The 18792-nt window shown below is 27.5% G+C and overlaps 1 protein-coding gene and 1 long non-coding RNA gene across 2 annotated transcripts in view; one reads left to right on the top strand and one right to left on the bottom strand.

The window, feature by feature from the left end:
• Positions 1-304: 304 nt before the first annotated feature.
• LOC100199722 (cathepsin O) overlaps positions 305-18792 on the bottom strand; it is a 64073-nt gene continuing 45585 nt past the window's right edge. Inside the window, exons 10-11 of the mRNA XM_065792909.1 lie at positions 3466-3636; positions 305-595 (exon numbers count right to left, since the gene is read on the bottom strand). Coding sequence (XP_065648981.1) covers positions 561-595; positions 3466-3636 — 206 coding nt within the window. The 3' untranslated portion in view covers positions 305-560. The remainder of the gene's footprint in view (positions 596-3465; positions 3637-18792) is intronic.
• On the top strand, positions 6446-8752 carry LOC136078073 (uncharacterized). Its single transcript, XR_010637499.1, has 2 exons — positions 6446-8035; positions 8172-8752. It is a non-coding gene; the product is annotated as an uncharacterized LOC136078073 (long non-coding RNA).

Here is an 18792-nt window from a genome sequence, read left to right as displayed (position 1 = left end):
CACATTCAAATATATCAAACTAAATTTAATATAATAATAACTTTGAAAAGTTAATACATTTAGTGTTATTTTATACAACTTTAATAAAGACAGGATCTATTTATTTAATAATGATTTTACTGATATAGGGCTATGCCTTGAAAAAAAATGAATAGTAAAAAATTTCTCAAAAAAACAACAACAAAAAAACCCGCAAAGTTGGCAATTATTGTATATCTTAAAAATAATTGATTTAAAGAATTTTCAAACAAATTTTTGAAGTTTACAATATTATTGGAAATATATTTTATTTATATTAAATTGATAAGATTACGCCACAAAAATTAGTTTTTACTTTTTTTTTGTTTTTTACGTCATTTAATTTTTTTTTTTACAATTTCTTTAATTTAATATATATATATATATATATATATATATATATATATATATATATATATATATATATATATATATATATATATATATATATATAACTTTTAAAACTTATAATACTGTAAGTGAAAAAGATCAAGCAACAATAAACGAAGGCTGCTTTGCAACACCTATATAAGGGAGAAACATCAAGCAACTATAAACGAAGGCTGCTCTGCAACACCTATATAAATAAGAACATAAAACATTTTATTAAATTATAATGTTAAACAAGCTGAGTGAGATCGCATCATCATAAGTAAATCAAAATTAAAATTAGGATTAAATTGATTAATTAAGTTTACTAAAATTTATTGTTAACCATTTTTAAATTGCAAATTAAATTTTAAATAATAACTTCCAAACCGCCAAAAGAAAATTCTATTATTACATACATATTAATGATCACTACATTTGATGTATCAAAGGAAAATAAGTATTACTTATTTAAATTAATTCAAAATATTTTTAATTAATTCTATTTAGAATATTAATTCTAATCAGAAATATTTAAACTCATTTTTAAAAATTATATTAGAGGTATAATACTTTTACAAACTCAATGAGCATGTCATAATCTGATGAGCTTTGTAAATAAATAAGAGAATTTAGTTTCATTATGTTTCTAGAAAAAAACTCACGCACTGACCCACTAGAAAGCCAAGCCAAAAGCTGTTAACCACATTACAAACACGCCTAGAAATTCTTTACTGGTAATTTGAAGTAAAATGTTTTCCGCTTTGTCTTAAAATAATAAGTTATGTTCAAATATGTAATCGAGATATCACACAAATAAAACTATATTTATAAAATTAACAAAACATCAAAATGTTAAAAAAGGTTTGCATTTGCTTTAATCTTTATATGTTAATAAATAATCAAATAAAAAGTTAACAAAGACTTTTGATATCCTCTAAAACTTTTACTGCTCGTTCAGTACAAATGTTGGATCTTTCTGTCTAAAGGAATTAGTATGTAAGCAAGAACTTTTCTAAGGTTAATTTTAAAAATTTGGTAAACTTTTAAAATTAACCTTAGAAAAGTTCTTTTTATTCCAAAAGTATTTTACTACGTTAATCAGATGCTTTAAAAATTGCATGTCTTCTCTCCATTTCAGTTTATCCCCATAAATCATATTCATTCAAAAGTTCTCAAAGTCCTTCAAAAATTGCCTCTGACTTTCCATTCTTCAATACCATTGACTTTAGCCTAACCTCTTTTTTATTGTTCTTTATCACGACTACTTGATGTTTTACCCCAGCATTCTTTTTTCCACCAAAATGCAAACAATAATTTTCGACCTTCAGTTCTTTCCTCAATTTATCTCGTTACTTTTTACTTTCCCTGATGACTGCCATATAGATTGCTGGTTGAGTTGGCGCAGGAAGATACACACAAGCCATCTGAAGTTGTTGAAACACTGTGCCAGCTTTTCGTGTATTTAGCTTTGCTTGACAAACCAATTTAACAGCCTCGACTTTCCTCTGTTTAATTTTTAGTTTATAAATATTTATTGAAGGTTCATAATCACTGCCACTGTCACTTACTGAATCATTTCTATTTTCGTGTTCTTTTCTGTATTCATTCAGAATTGAAGTTAATGGCATTGATAAAACGTTTCCAATTTTAATTTTCTTTGAAGGATGTATTTTTTTAGGATCATCAGGCTTCATTGTAGTATACCCCACTCTACCAATCTCTAATTGCTTTAAATAAAGATTTTTATCTTCAGAATGCAACCAAAGTTCATCCTCTTTCGTTATATCTAATAAACCATCAAAACTATAAGTACATGGTTTTTTGATTTCAATTTGTCTCTTTTTAATCAATTTTTCTATTATTTTTGGCATTAATCTTTTGTCTATTGTTGGAAAATTCAAATTGGCCCATATTTCTAAACATCCATGTAAAATTTTCTTTATTCGTTCTTTAACATTTTTACAATCTGATGCCAAGCTGGTGTATTGTTAATTATTTGCCAATTTGTTGGCATTTTACATACTGTTTCAAATGATTTTTGAAATTTACTCTTACGTAATCTTTTATTCTTTTCGAAGTTAATCAAATTCTTTTTTGTCTCTTGATATTTTGGTTGCAATAGAATTTTTGTTTGACATATTGAATGGTTGTGTAATAAATGAGCTTGTAATGCCTTATACAATTTATTATTTGATTGGATTAAATTACGAACGCTAAATTTCACTAATAAGCAAAACAAAAATCTTTTCCGTCGAAGAGCATTAAGTTAAATTAAAAATCAAAATAGCGCGTTAAGTTTTATGAAAATCGCCGCGTAAAAGAGCTTAAAATCTCCTACTTCTGTTAAATAGATTTAGCGTTGTGTAATTTAGGAACCAAAATTCATTTGGTGCGTGAGTTTTTTAAAAAGATGTGCCTTAAAATTATTGTCATTTTTTTCAAAATATAAAAGCTCATAACTAGGTGACATGCTCATTTAAAAATCCTGAAATTCTTTTTTATTTTATACCCCTAATATACTTTTTATATCTATTCAGAAAATTCATTAAAAATCTGTTATATCTATTTATCTGTTATATGTATAGGGATCGTCCATAAATTACGCAACGCAAAACTTATTAAAAAAATAGAAAGGATAATAAAAAATAGAAAAAAATAAATAAAGTAGGAGATCATTTGCTCTCTTGTGTAGCGATTTTTACGGGCTATTTATATACTTGATTTAATTAAGGACTCTGAAAGGGAAAACAGTTGATCTTTTTTGTTTTGTCTAATAGTTAAATTTAGCTTTGCGTAATTTATGGACGATCACATATACAATAATTTGTGTATACTTTTCTCTTTTTTTGAAACCAATTGAAAAATTCTGAAACAGCTTAATACATTTTATTGCTGATAAAATTTAGCACTTATCAAGCTTTTCGAAAATCTTCTCTTTCATTGATGGGCTCTCGTTTATGCTCTTAATAATTTAAACCCAATAACTAACTGTTTAATAGTTACTAAAGCAATTCATAACAATGTGAATAACTTCAATGTGATTTAAAGGTCATTCATTCAAAAGATTCGACTTACCACAGATATTACCGCCATATTTTATTCGAAGATAACCATCTTCACCAAATAACGGACCCCATTGATTGCGAACAACAAAATAAGGTACTAAACCATCATCCAAGTTGTACCCAATCAATTGTACTGCATGATTAATGTCTTTATTGGTACAATGATGTTGTATAATACCTCCTGAAAAAAAGCGATTCGCTAAACCTATCCTTATATTAAATAACATTTACAAAAAAATTTCATAAAATAATTTACCATAGGACATCTAATAAATCATCTTTTATAAATTATAAAACTGCAAGTATTGCACATCAAGGAAAAAGCAACATTACTATTTAAAATTTAAATTAAGTTGAATTTTAGTTAGTTAAGTTGTTTAAATTGAGTTATTTTAAAATTAAATTGTTTAAGTTACTTGAATGATATTTAGTAAACAACTCTACAGGTAGTGAGTGACGCGGGCCCTGATCCCAGCTAAATATGGGGCTTTTTACAAGCCCCATTAAGATTATAAGATTTAGCATGGGTTGGTAAAATTTAATATTAATTATATATAATAAGTTTATGCATATACATTTACTTTTTCATAAATACTGTCATGTTTTCTTTTCAAAACTCACTCCCAACAAGGAAGATTAGTTTTAAGAAGAAAGCATGACAGTAATTATTTGGCATTAATGCCTGTAATTATTTGCCATTAATGCCAATAATTATTTGCAATTAATGACAGTAATAATTGCAAGCAACACAGTTTAGAGTTACTAAAAAACAAAAAATAGTTTTAAAGAACAAGGCAGGAGTTGACAAAACACTTGAAAAGTTGAAGGTTGTACGGATAGATATATAAATTACTGGGTACAGCATAGGCAGAAAAAAATGAAGCTGGGCAAATTTTACCATGATGATATAGAGTGAGGCAAAAATAAAATAAACAAATTTAGTTAAAAAAAGCGTATATATTACTCAGATATTTACATTTATTATTTTAATTTTAAGTTATATTTTGCATTTCTTATTTTATAAAGTCATTTTGGAGGCATTTAAATTCATAAATAATTCTTAAACATTAAGTTTTAGTTAAACCGAATAAACTAACCCAAGACTCTACATAAAAAGATTCTTGGTGCAGAATTTTTTATTTCTCGTGGCTCTTTTGGGATTGCTATTTTAGGCGTAAACTTATTTTAAGCGTAAACTTATTTTATGCGTAGACTTATTTGTCAATTATGCTCAGAACTATTAGTCAATTTTGTTATTTATTTAAGTGTTGCAATCAAGTAACACTAGATAAAATTATTAAAAACAATCTAAGATTAAATAAATTTTTAATCAAATTTGTGTCTACCCGACACTTGAAAATAAACTGAAAAAATTGTCTAATTATTAAAGACTTGAACACGATAAACTGTTACAGTTTAAGTCAATATACTAATACAAAGTAATTAGTATATAGGTGTGATCGTATCAGGTTCACTATTTTTAGACAAGTCTTAGGTCTCCAATTTGGGTATTGAAAAAATTTGAAATATATATATACGTATATATATATATATATATATATATATATATATATATATATATATATATATATATATATATATATATATATATATATATCAGGCCTTGTTATGAGATTTCGCTGCGTAACGAAAACGCGTAAGCATTTCTAAGTAACTCTAATGCATTTCTAAGTAACTCAGCAAATATATTTTGCATCGTTAGAAGTTATATTGCTTCACTCGCGTCTTTTCAAGTACCCCATTGTAATTAAAGTTATTTTATAAACGCGTTAAAAATCATACAATTTGTTTTTTTCTCACTATAACAAAAGTTACAAATAAAATCTAAGTTGTTATTTAAAAAATCATTTTTATTATTTTTTTCAAATATGAACTAAATTTTATTTTGAAAAAAATATTTTTTTCATGAAACGTAAAATAATGTTTGTCTATTTTCATATGATTTTACAGTTGGTTTTTGGTTATTTTTTTAACTGTTAATAATTTTTTTCTTATTTAATTTGTGAACTCATTTCTTGTTTTTAAACAAGAGTTTTTTGTTGTTGTTTACCGATAACATATTCGTGATCGTAATTTATTTTCATAAATTAAACGTCATTAAAACTTTACGTTATTGAATTATCAATAAACAAATTATTTTATTAATATAAAATTTACATCAAAATACATCGTGCATTTTTTAAACTATTATGACTAAAAATAAACTTTATATTCAAAAGGAATTTATATATTTAATTCCTTAAGATAAAACTTAAAACACTTTATTTTTTTTAACTAATTTTTAACAACAACAAAAAAAAATTATGAAACAAACTGTTTCTTTAACAAAAAATCTATTAGTTTACAATTGCGGTTAAATGCTTTTACTTACGACTTTATTTCTTCTGAATAAACGTCATGTTAACGACATGTTAACGACAATCAAAAAATAATTTAAATATTCTAAAAGTTTATTGCGTATCGCAAAACTGCTGAACGCGTAGCACGGCTGTTTCACTCAATATAAAAACGAGCGTGACGTCATGAGTTTATCAAAAAAAAAAAGTATTTCTGCATAAAAAGTATAAAAATTCACAAACTTTAAATTAATAGTAACTTTTTTATATAAATGCTTTCATCTTGCAATTAAAAAAATATAAAAGATCTATCTTTCCTTGTTAAATAAATATTTACATTAATTGGTATAAAAATAAATATTGCCAAAATATTTTTAATAATTTAGAACCACTTTTCTAATTTTCGCATATATTCCGGAAAACATGAGTTGGGCCAACTAAGATTTCATAACACAGCTTTGTGCTTGATATTTGAAATTTGGAACACTTAACCCTAAATTCTAGAGAATTTTTTACAAAAAGACTGTTTTTAAAGCATTTATATTTTTTAATTGATCGTTTTTAAATGCAAAACGTAACTTTTTTGATGGATGACGTAATTTAATGAAATTTCAACCTTTTATACAAATGAAAATAAAAAAATTATTTTACGTGCCTTCAGCTATGTTATGAAATATGTTTTCAAAAATGTCATGTTTTACAACTAATCTTGTTAGTTTTAGGCGTACATTTGTGTTGACGTTTTTTTGCGATGAAGTAACCTTGATGCGTTACGTCCCAAACTATTTATTAACGAATATTCTCCAAACAACTGTTTCGGCGAGTCAATTTTTGAAGTATAAAAGTAAACAAAGTTACGCGGAATTTTTCTCTTTGGATTATCAAACTAATATCAGATAAGTTGTTAAATCCACTTTTATCTAGTGCATATATTTGTTAATTAATATTATTTTATTTGTTTTTATTATATTTATTAATAAGTCAATATTATTTTGATAACAATGTATTCAACTGAGAGGGAAATTCTAAAACAACATATTGGATGGAAAAATGGTTGGGAAGATAGGTGTAACTTTCCTTTTGTTAAGCGATTAATTAGGACAGATAAGATCAGTAACAATGTCATTTCCATTTTAATGACAGTCTTTAAAATAAGAGGTGATTTATTTAGTTTTATGAGTTTTCTTTTGCCAATTGATTTTGATATGCCTAGTAATGACGAGTTTGATAAAATATGCCTAAAGTTAACACGCCAAATAAAGAAATAAAAAAAAAATTTTAAAGCTATAAAAAACGAAGAATTTTTAAAAATGCAACTGTCGCAAGCTCCACCCAAAAAAAAAAAAAAAAAAGCAGATGCAGATGACTTCTTCACTTTAAATAACAGTCAGGAGCTACTGAATCAAATTGATCAATTAACTTCTGAAAATAAAACAAATATGGAGCAAATAGAAAAATTTAAAATGCAAGTATTTAAGTTAGAAGCTGAAATTACAGATTTAAATTCTAAAAATAGGGCTCTCAACACACATTGTAACTCATTAAGTTCTCAATTAGAGACTATGAGTATTAGGCTAATTACTGAGCTTCATCAATATATAAATTTATTTGCTATTGAGTTTCATGCTTGCTTTCCAAATAAAAGTATCACACGAAAAATGCATGAACTTATTTTTAATGTGCCACTATTTGTAAAATTCCATAAAACTATTGGGTTGCTAAGTGAAGAGGAGGGAGAGTGTTTGCATAATAGCGTAAATAAGGAATTAAGACAGTTGCATTCAGTAAGAAATCAGAAGCAGAAGCTGCATCTTGTTTTAAAACGCTTTGAATTGCACAGCAAAGCTGATAGGAAGCTTCAAGTCTCTAAGGTGAGAAAGTGTGTTGTGTGTTCTGAGCGTGGCGAAAATTCATTTTATAGACAAGGTCTTTGTCTTGTTTGTGGTCATCAAATTTAGTTAAAATATTTAAAAAATTAAAAACAACAACAACAAAAAAAACTATTTACAAGTAAGATAAATTATATGAGATCTTTAATTTATATATAAGATAATTTTATTCTGTTCTAATATTTGTGTAATGTTAGTTTAAAATATTATTTTTTAATATATTGATTTTATATATTAGGTAGGTGCCCATTCTGTTCATATCTTTAGAAGTTATTTATACCTATGCAATACCTTCGCTCAGGTTAAAGAATGGAATACTAGTCTTGCATCAAATGTATGTAAAAATCTAAATTTTATATATTAACTTGTGATCAGAGCAACTGTCATGTTGGTTGGGTATGATCTTGTATGTTTGTGTATTTAATTTAAAAAATGTATTGTCCGTCATTATATGTAACATTTTTTTATAGATATATTACATATCCATTCGATGTTTATCACCAGAAGTTAGTTCTACCTTTGCAGTACCTCTGCTCTGCATACCTCCTCACTGGTTAAAGAATGGAATATAAATCTCATATCAAGTTGGTGTAAAAATTTAGTTCAATAAATTAAGAATTTTTAAACGTTATCAAAACTTTGAGTGGAGCAATTGTTTTTCTGGTTTAGCATGAGTATGAATCTGATATCAATTGGATGTACAAAGATAGTTTACTACTTAAAGAACCAATCAGTAAACCAACTGATTATAAAACAGTTTTTAATGGGAATAAAAACAAATTTTCAAAAGATTTCAATTAGCTATTTGTATATTCAAACACTTTATTTACTGAGAGAAGAGACTATAGATTCAAGTGCTATAAAATAACTCTACTACCAAAAGCGAGGTTAATTCAAAAACTTAAACTCAAATTTGGTCATGAATTATTTTATTAGACTTGGTGAGTGTTTATTTATTAACAACTTAACACCATATTATTAGAACTGTATGCACAGAAAAAAATAAATGCTTAAGCTTTAAATGTTTTGACTAAATATTCCAAAATCGAAATCTGGCTTTATTTTGCAATGCAATGAATTTATTGGCTTAGGAAAATAAGTTTCTAAAACAAGAACTCCTAGGTTTAAAAATGTACTTTTTTAACAGCTAATCCCCCTTTTAACTACATTTTTCATAACTTTGTGAAAAGTGCGGTTTGCTTTCAGACCTCAATAAAGTCTGTTTTAGCTATCCTTAAACAATTAAGTAAGGTTTTTTTGTTTTTATAATGGTCAAACAATGGGTATATTTGAGAATAACTATCAGAAATAAATTTTTCTGATTTTTTTTTGATAAAAAGTAACATTAAATTACTAAAATTCAGCCAACTTCATCATTTGTCACGTTTTTTTTAAACTTAAAGAAGTTTTTTTACAAATGCATTAAATGTCGTAAGATGAAACATTTTATAGGTGTTTTTATTATTTTTACAAAACAAAATTATCTTTAATATTTTAAAAGTTATAGAAGTTTTAGTAACACCCCTTAAGTCAATATTTTCAAAAAATAACAAGAAGCCGTTAAGCTCGGTTTGAAACAGCCGTGGTAGGCAAATCACCTTTTTGCAGGCAAAATGCGAGCTGCGTAACGCTCCTTAACAAGGCCTGATATATAAATATATATATATATATATATATATATATATATATATATATATATATATATATATATATATATATATATAGATCTATAGTTTGTTGTCTTTGGGAAGAGCGGAAGGAAAAAAGTGATTCTTACGCCAACACATACGTCACTTTTAATTACTTTTGACTTTCGTCCAACATTTGCGTGTTGGACGAAAGTAAAAACCATTAATTTAATTATAAATAAATTGTTTTTAAAAAAACCCACAAAAACGCAAATTTAATTGACCAGACTGTTTTAAAAACATTCTGAATGTTTTTAACAATATAAACAATGTTTTTATTTTTATTATTTTTTAAAAAATGTTTTTATTTTTAATTTTTTTAATAAAATGTTTTTATTTTTATTTTTTTTACTGTAAATCATGCGCGGAGTGTTGCTACATCGACTCTCTTATAGCCTGACTCGCAAGGGAGTGCTGCTACATCGACTGACAAATAGCCTGACTTGCAAGGGAGTGCTGCTACATCTACTATCTTTTAGCCTGAGCTGCAAGAAAGTGTTGCTACATCGACTGAGGGTTTGGTTGGGGCAGGCAGTCTATCAGTTATTAAAAAAAATAATTCCGGTCTTGCATTTTAGTTTTTACTTTTTGTCAACAAAATGTGGAAAAAACTTTCGGACAACATCTACGGGTTGTCGGCTAAAGAAACTATGGAAGAGAGAAAGAAACTATGGGAAGAAGTGAAAAAACTGCGCAATCAAGGTAAATACGCAACGACTAAATATAACTAAATTAATTATCGCGAATTTAAAAAATAACTTAATTTTTTTTTTAAGCGTAAGAATTAATTACTCTTACATATGGCTAAACAAACAATAGATTTTGGAATGCAACACTTTAATGTTTTCGAAACTACAAATGTTTTACTTAATGACTTTTACGACCCAGATTTGCAATTTAATGAAAATAGTTTTAACTCACAGTTTTTTGACTTAAAAACTTTTAAAAAAGAAATCGAGGCAAAATAATTGCATTTGTATTTATTGATTACACCTAGTCGCACACAGAAACTTTCATTCTTTCTTTGTCAAGAAAAGTAAAATATTTTGAAATAAAAGTTTTAAAATCTATTATGTCACCATCAAAAAAAAGAATAAAGCTATCTGGTTCAGCTTTAAAAAAGTTAAAAAAGCAACGACTTGAAAGTGACAAAAAATTATAAAAGGTGTTTGCAAAATGGATTAAAAAAAGCAAAGATCAAACAGAACAACCAGGTAAAAATATTTTTATTGATGGATGTTCAAGTCAAAATCACAAATAAATTTAATTAAAAAACTTAGCAAACTAAGCCATGTCATTTGCAATATTACAATGGAAAAAATGTTGATATAGTTTATTTTTATTTTTACAGCGCAAAAAAGTCCAGTTTTTTTTCGATGTGATGATGAACAGTTACTGCAAAACAGTGAAGTCAACCAAAATGCAGTTACAACAAATCTGTTAGAATTCAAGTTTGATGATCCACCAACTTGGCCCAAAATTAATGACAGTCTAAGATGTTCTTTGGTTGAACATGGTGCTAAAAAAGACAAGAGAGAAGTCTATCCAACCACATCAACATCATCAGAAAACAGACATTTCAGTTCTAGTTGGTTTGAAAAAATCATCCTAATGGGGAAAAAGTTAATCGTCAATGGTTGTTATACAGTGCATCAAAAAATTCTTTGTTTTGCTTTCCATGTATCCTTTTTTCAAACACAAATACAAGCAAGTTTGCAGATACATCAAAAGTTTTTTCAGAATGGAAACAACTAAACCTTCGAATCCCTGAACACGAGAATAGCTGTGAACATAGAAAGTGTTTCACTTCATGGAAAGAAATGGAAAAAAATCTGAGAGAGGGAAGATCTTTAGACAAGGACATTCAAAATGCCATCCAAACTGAAAAAGAAAAGTGGCGAAATATTCCAAAAGTTGTTATAGATTCAATTATGTTCTGCGCTAAGAACAAATTGGCTTTTCGAGGCAGTTCCATTATTATTGGTGAGCCAAACAGTGGAATCTTTCTCAATACAATTGAACTTATAGCATGCTATCATCATCCTTTAGCAGAACACATAACAAATGTTAAACTTAAGCAGAAATCTGTTAGTTACTTCTCCCCACACATTTAGAATGAACTAATTGAACTTCTTGGCAGGAAGGTGAAAAGTGAGATAGTCACGAGAATTAAAAAAGCCAAATATTATTCAATTTTATTTGATTGCACTCCTGATCTCTCTCACAAAGAACAAATGTCAGAAATAATCCGATATGTTTGTGTCACTGATAGAGAATGGTCTATTGAAGAGAGTTTTCTAGATTTCATTGAGTCTCATCAAAAAACCGGAGTTGGTCTGGCTTCAGAAATATTATTCAGCTTAAATAAAGATGAATTAAACATTGAAGATTGCCGAGGTCAGGGTTATGACAATGGAGCCAACATGTCTGGAAAATATTCTGGTGTTCAAGCCCAAATAACTGCAAAAAATGATTTAGCACAGTATGTGCCTTGCGCAGCTCACACTCTAAATCTTGTAGGCGTCCATTCAGCAGAAGTTTCTCCATTTATGATTACATTTTTTGGAAAGGTTCAAAAAATATTCAATTTCTTCTCAAGTTCCACCACCAGATGGGACAAACTGATGAAAACACTTGAAGTCACCCTAAAAAGTCAAAGTAAAACACGCTGGTCTGCCGAAAAGGAGGCTATCCATTCACTAAATAATCAAATTACAAATGTTTGCAATGTTTTACAAGAAATTAGTAATGATTCTCTGCTAAATGCTGAAACAAGGTCCGGAGCTAGAGAGATTTTGATTCAAGTTGATTTTGAGTTTCTTTGCTGACTTTACCTTTGGAACATGATACTTACATTAATTGACAGAGAGAATCGCAGCTTACAATCAAAAAATATGACAATTGATATTGCACCAAAAAAAATTGCTGGTCTGATTGCTTCTATACAAAACCTTCGAGACAGGGGCACTCATAACAGCATGAAAAAAGCTGAAATAATATCAAAAGATCTTGACATTGAAGATAGCTTTCCAATCAAAAGAAAAAAAATGCAAAAAGGATGTTTGATGATGAAACAAGGGAAGAAAGTTCACACATACCTCTAGAAAAATATTTTGAAATTAATTGTAATATAGTCTTTGACAGTATAATTACACAATTACACTGGAGATTTGAAACAATGGCTGAGATTTCATCAGATTTTGAGTTTCTAAATGGTAACTCTCTTGCAAGTATGTCAGTTAAAGATCTGAAGAGATGTGAAGATAAACTTTGTCAAAAATATGTTCGTGATCTTAATGCTTATGAATTTCTATCTGAAATTAAAAGCTTTAAGTTTCAAGCCAGTGTCCTGATTCCAGATTTAAAAAACGCAAATCCATTGAAAATCTTGCAATTTATGCACACCTATTTTTTGACTGAGGCATACCCTTTCATTGAAGTTGCTCTTAGAATCTTTCTCACACTACCCATCACTGTGGCATCATGTGAACGAAGCTTTAGCAAACTTAAGCTTTTGAAAACTTATCTAAGATCCTCCATAGGTCAAGAACGTTTGACTAATCTTGCCATTTTGTCAATTGAAAATCTCCTGGCAAAATATCTGTGTTACAATGAAATTATTGATAACTTTGCATCATTGAAAGCTAGAAAAATAAATTTTGTTTGAATGTGTCTAATTTTAATATTTATTAAAAAAACTAATGCCTGGTAATTTTTTGAATGACTTTCAACCACAAAGCACGATTTAAAGTTGATTTTAAATGTGCTTTAAGTAGGTTTATCAAAATTTGAATCAAATTAAACATTAAAAAAATTATTGAATTTGAGGCGGCATTTTTTCTCCTTGCCTGAAAGGATTTTTGATCTCACTACGGCGCTGATCCTAACCTCAAATTTACTAAAGGGAAAGAAGTTTATTACAAATTAAATTTTCTTGATATAATGATTAATTCTGTAAATAATAAATTTTATACTTCAACGTTTTATAAAAAAACTTACACAGGTTTACTGACTAATTTTACCAGCTTCACTAATATTAATTATAAACTAGGACTCATTAAAACTCTGATTGACAGGGCCTTCAAAATCAACAGCAACTGGGTAAGTTTTCATGTAGATGTTGTAAAAATTAAACAAACTCTCCAAAAAAATTCTTTCCCTTTGAAGTTAATTGACAAAACCTTAAAAAATTTACTAAACAACCTTATCTCTCCTAAAGAAAACATGTCATCTTCAAAACCATCTGATATACATTACTTTAAACTCCCTTGTTGGACAAATTTCAAACACAATTCAACACCAATTAAATAAATATAATAAAAAATATTGTAAAGATAATATAAAGGCAAGACTAGTTTTTACACCTTTTAAAATAAGTAGAATGCTTTCATCAAAAGACCCCTTACCCTCAAACTTAAAATCCTTTGTTGTCTATAAATTTGCATGTTCCAGCTGTAATGCTGGATACATCAGTGAATCCACCAGACACTACACAACAAAGATTTCAGAACATTTAAATTCAGATAAGGCCTCCCTTACTTTTATTACTGTATCCATTAATATTTACAAACATCTCAATTCATCACAAAAATGCAAAAATTCAACAAATCTTGATTGCTTTTCCATTATTGACAGAGCTTCCTCCAAGTATGAGTTCAAAATTAAGGTATCCATATTGAAATGGAAAAACCTCTTCTTAATACACAACTCATACACTATTAATATAACAATATAATTTCTCAACTATTTTACTTTTTATTTCCTATTTTGTTTATTACTAATTACTTCACACCATTTGTGTAATCTTTTGTAAAATTTCAGGGTAATTATTTATTTTATAAAATGTAACTATGGTAAAAAATACTAATTTTTTAATGTAGCAAAAAAAATATTGTTTATATACAGATATTGTAACAAATTTTTTATACCTAATGATGTCAATTGATATTGATGAAACATGTCAAAAAGTTTTAAAAAAATTGTAAATTATTTGAAATATATACATATATATACATATTTCGAATTTTTTAATTGTTAATAGAGAGTTTATTAAAATTGCATATTAACAATATTATATATATACATATATATATATATATATATATATATATATATATATATATATATATATATATATAATGTATTCTTCAAAATAGAGTGCTCAATATTCTTAAAAGAACAGAGCAATTATAAATTAGTAGAAAATCACTTGACAAAATTTTTTTTTTGTTTAACTTTAATATACTTATTAAATTTAAATTTAATGTTGAATAAAAAAAAATTTTGTTAAGTGATTTTCTACTAACTTATATTATTAATAAACAATTTTATTATTGTACATTAGTATATATTAAACTTTATATTAACAATGAGTAATAGTAAATTACTCCACTTTACTTTAAGTACAGTACTTTATTTTATGGTTGATTAGCTATATACACACTAAACACAAGAAAAAGTCAAAAAGAAAACAATTGTCCAATTCCATGTCAAAAAAGAATACTATTGTTAATATTTTGATGGTTAACCTATTAACTTCAAGACTTTAGAAATCTTCTTGAACATTAAATTGCACGAATTTTCAAAAAATTCTGTAGTTATCTCTTGCAAACAGTCATAGCCAATTGTATTTTTAGGACCGTCAACTGTTGTTGCTAACCAGAATTGCATTACAAAGACAACTGTGGTTTTCACTAAGTACCACATAATTTCAATAGGATTTAAGTCTGGGGAATTTGTGAATATTAACGAATGCATAGGCATGTCTGGATTAATAATAAGAAAAAAAAAATTTCTAAATTTATTAATCCAGGTATGCCTATGCTCTATCTAGTAATTTATATACTTATGGTTGTATGAGTCAGGAAAAGATGGGCGAAAGTTTCAAAGAACTGATATGCAAAGAAAAATAGAGTCACTTTAGATGTAAGATTTTTTTGTCATGTCAGGAAGATAATTAATGTAGATAAGAAAAAATACAGAACCAAAGATAAATTATTACAATACACCTGAAGTTAATGAAAATGAAGAAGAGTGTTGGCCTTTAAGGATGTATTTAATACTGTGGCTAAAAAGAATTTACTTTATAATCTCAAAACTTTCCCAGATACACCATAAGCTTTCAATATCTCAAAAGAAATAACCCTTACATTTTTAGACAAAAGCCAGGAGAAGCCAACTCTGACTTAAAACAACCTCTCGGTTAAGTAACAGTTAGAATCTCTAACCTTTACTTAACCAAGAGCCCCTGCCTTGGGGCTTTTGAACAGCCTTGTACTCCCATCTTCAGCTATTAGGCTGGCATAAATGCATTTATAATACATTGTTTCCAGTTTAGTATGTTGAATGCTGGATCTTTTTGATGGATTCTTCAATGCATGGATTTTTTTTGTGTCTCTGTTTTTATGACTAGGCAACTCATTTTTTCAACTCTCTGTTTTTATGACTAGGCAACTCATTCAAGCCCAAAACTGTTTTAGTCTTGCAGGTGCTCTCCAGAGCTGTTGTCTACACCTTTTCAAAATGTAATTGAGAAATGTAAGATGTAATTTAGAACATGAAAGTTGTATATAAGAAATCGTAAGATGTAATTGAGAATATAATAGTTGTAATTAAGAAAAGTTTATAATGAATATGTGCATTTGCAATGCACGCAAATGTAAATTCATCATTTTTGATGCAGCACATGCACAATCACCTCCTATTACTGTATTTTTTGCCGCAGTATCAATTCTTTCTAAATACTGCATTGGTTGTTCCACAATTCCATCACCGAATAAAGATGGAATATAAATCTTATTTTTAACATTAATTTTAATTTTAGACCAAGTTGTTTCCAGTGGGTTTAACATTAGACTGTAGGGTCCTAAAAGTAAGAACTGAGCTGGAAAACACCCTTTTCAAACAAGCATGAAATAGAGCATTGTCTATTACATTATATCCTCTAAAAGATTCCCGGATATAACCCACTGGTGAAAGCATTAAACAATCTTCAGTGAGTTTCCATCATGATGACATTTGTTGTTGATATAGCTGCAATCAAATGTAAGTTTGCATCTTTTGAAGCAGGCATTTTCATTATTGCTCTTCTTTCCTGCACATCCTAGCGTTTTTCTACAAAAAAAGGTTAAAATTTGTTTCATCCAACCAAACTATCTGATGATCATTTGTGATTTGTTCCTTGATGTTCCATATTCATACACATATTCAGCTCTTTTTTGTTTGTTTTCATTACTGTTTTTTGTAGAAAGCACTTTTTTAACGAAAACATCCGTCTTCGAATTAACTAGAAGTCGTTGTTGTGCTGATGCTAAAATGCGGTTGTTGTTGTGCTGATAATAAAATGTCTAAATATTTTTGTTTTGAGAAATTGTCAAAATATTTTTGATTTGATCTTCAGTCAATTTTTTTGAATAATTTTTTTTAAATAAATAAATGTCATAAAAAACACTATAAACGACATATCTCACAATATAAAAAAGCTTTTTGTAATTTCAACTTTCATATTTAATTTTTAAAAAATACAGTTTTTATCCGGAATTCGGGGCCTATGTCACTATGTCACTCTGGATGCACATAAAACACAAAAAAACACACACAATTAATACTAACATTTAATTAAGTTAGTTTATTAACAAAATGAAATTGTTTTAATTAAAAAAGAAAATACATTATTTATTCATTCACATTCATTATAAATAAATTCCATAGTTGGATGATAATCAATAACACATGCAATGCATGACCAATGAGTACACGGCTCACATGCAAACCATTGGTTTAAACCATCTAAGCTATTTACCTAATGACTTTCACAAGAATAATAATGACGATCATCAGATACCAAAATGCTATTTGAAGTTTGAGGTAAATATGGGTCTTCTGAATGATTCTTTGGTTTTCAAACTTTTTTGCCTGGTAGTTTAGCCAACATGTTTCAACTTTTTTTTTCTTCAATTTGTATGCATTTTGAGTAGCAGTAGCAACCTTTTTTTTTTCTCTAGGCAATTTCTTTGCAACTTATTTGTCTAATTTTTGTATTTTTGTAGCTTGTTCAGCTTCATCAAAGTTATGGCATCCGCCGAAATCATATTGTAATTTAGAATCATTTGAAACTTTTATATTTAGAACTGGTGTCAATTGATCTCTGAGCATACTTAACACTGATTTGTTTATATCTTTTCCAACTTGTTGAACAGCATAATTCAAAGTATCAAAGCTTTTAAGCAAAACTTTGCAATTTGACATTCTTGACGGTGTCTGATGAATTAATATTGATCTAATGGACAAATGATAAGGATTTAAAGTTTGGTGATCACATTATAACTGTGCAAAAAAACTAATAGTAAGTGTCTTGCCCTTTTTCAAATAAGAGGTTTTATATCTTAAAAACATTATCTAATGCATATATTTTGTCTAATTTTTCGTACTGTTGTTTTGATTTTGATATTTTTCCCAAAATACAATGACAACTTTATTAATATCATTCATAAAAAAGCACTCCACATAGTCCATAAAAGATTTAATTTTGTATTTTGGATGAAAAACGAGTTACAAACCCAAGAATCCATCTTCAAAACTTTTCTAATGATTGAAGTATTTAAACCCCTAATGGTTTAAACCCTGAATTTATGAAGGGATTATTTATATAGAAAAATTTACCCTTTCAACTTAGATGTTGCAATAAATTGATTCTATCGCCTTAAGGCTCTAATCATAAAAATACAAACTTTATGTAAAGCCACCTTACTCTGGTATTCCCTTAAAAATAAAACCATGTGCTCAAAAAGTCTCCTGGTGTTCAAAAATATTATTTTACACTGGAATGGAGGAAAATGTTTTTGTAAAATTTGTAGACCCTCAATTTATTTATTACTATTACGAACCATGTCATTTTAATGAATTTATAAATTTATTTGTTCTTTTTACGGTATTTACAAAGATATTTTTTCTTTTTACAATATTTATGAAGTTATTTTGTCTTTTTATGCATAATATTTTATTTAAGTATGTTGTTATGTTAATTGTTATCAATTTTTCATGGTATTTTTTTATGATATTTGTGTTTGTTTGTATTCTCTATGCAGTTTATTGTGTTGATTTTAACTATTATTCCAATATTCTGATATTCCAATATCAGTATATTGAATATTACTCCGTGCATTTTCAGGTTTAAACCCACCATTTTAGATGAGATTTTTAAACATGGCCGGAACATGTAAATTTGTCAGGCTTCAAAAGTGATTTTTAGTCAAATAACTTTCAATTATTGGCTTCCATTCCCCTTTTACTGTTTTGAAAATGCCACTGCTCTAATAGTTTGCATTCCGCTTACTTAATTTATAAATAATCTAATTAATTTTTTTCATGCACATAAAATAACAAATACCGCTATCAGGATTGA

The sequence above is a fragment of the Hydra vulgaris genome, chromosome 03 (genome assembly GCF_038396675.1).
Source record: "Hydra vulgaris chromosome 03, alternate assembly HydraT2T_AEP".
Lineage (NCBI taxonomy): Eukaryota > Metazoa > Cnidaria > Hydrozoa > Anthoathecata > Hydridae > Hydra > Hydra vulgaris.
The sequence above is the reverse complement of the archived record's forward strand: the minus strand, read 5'-3'. Positions and strand labels throughout refer to the sequence as shown.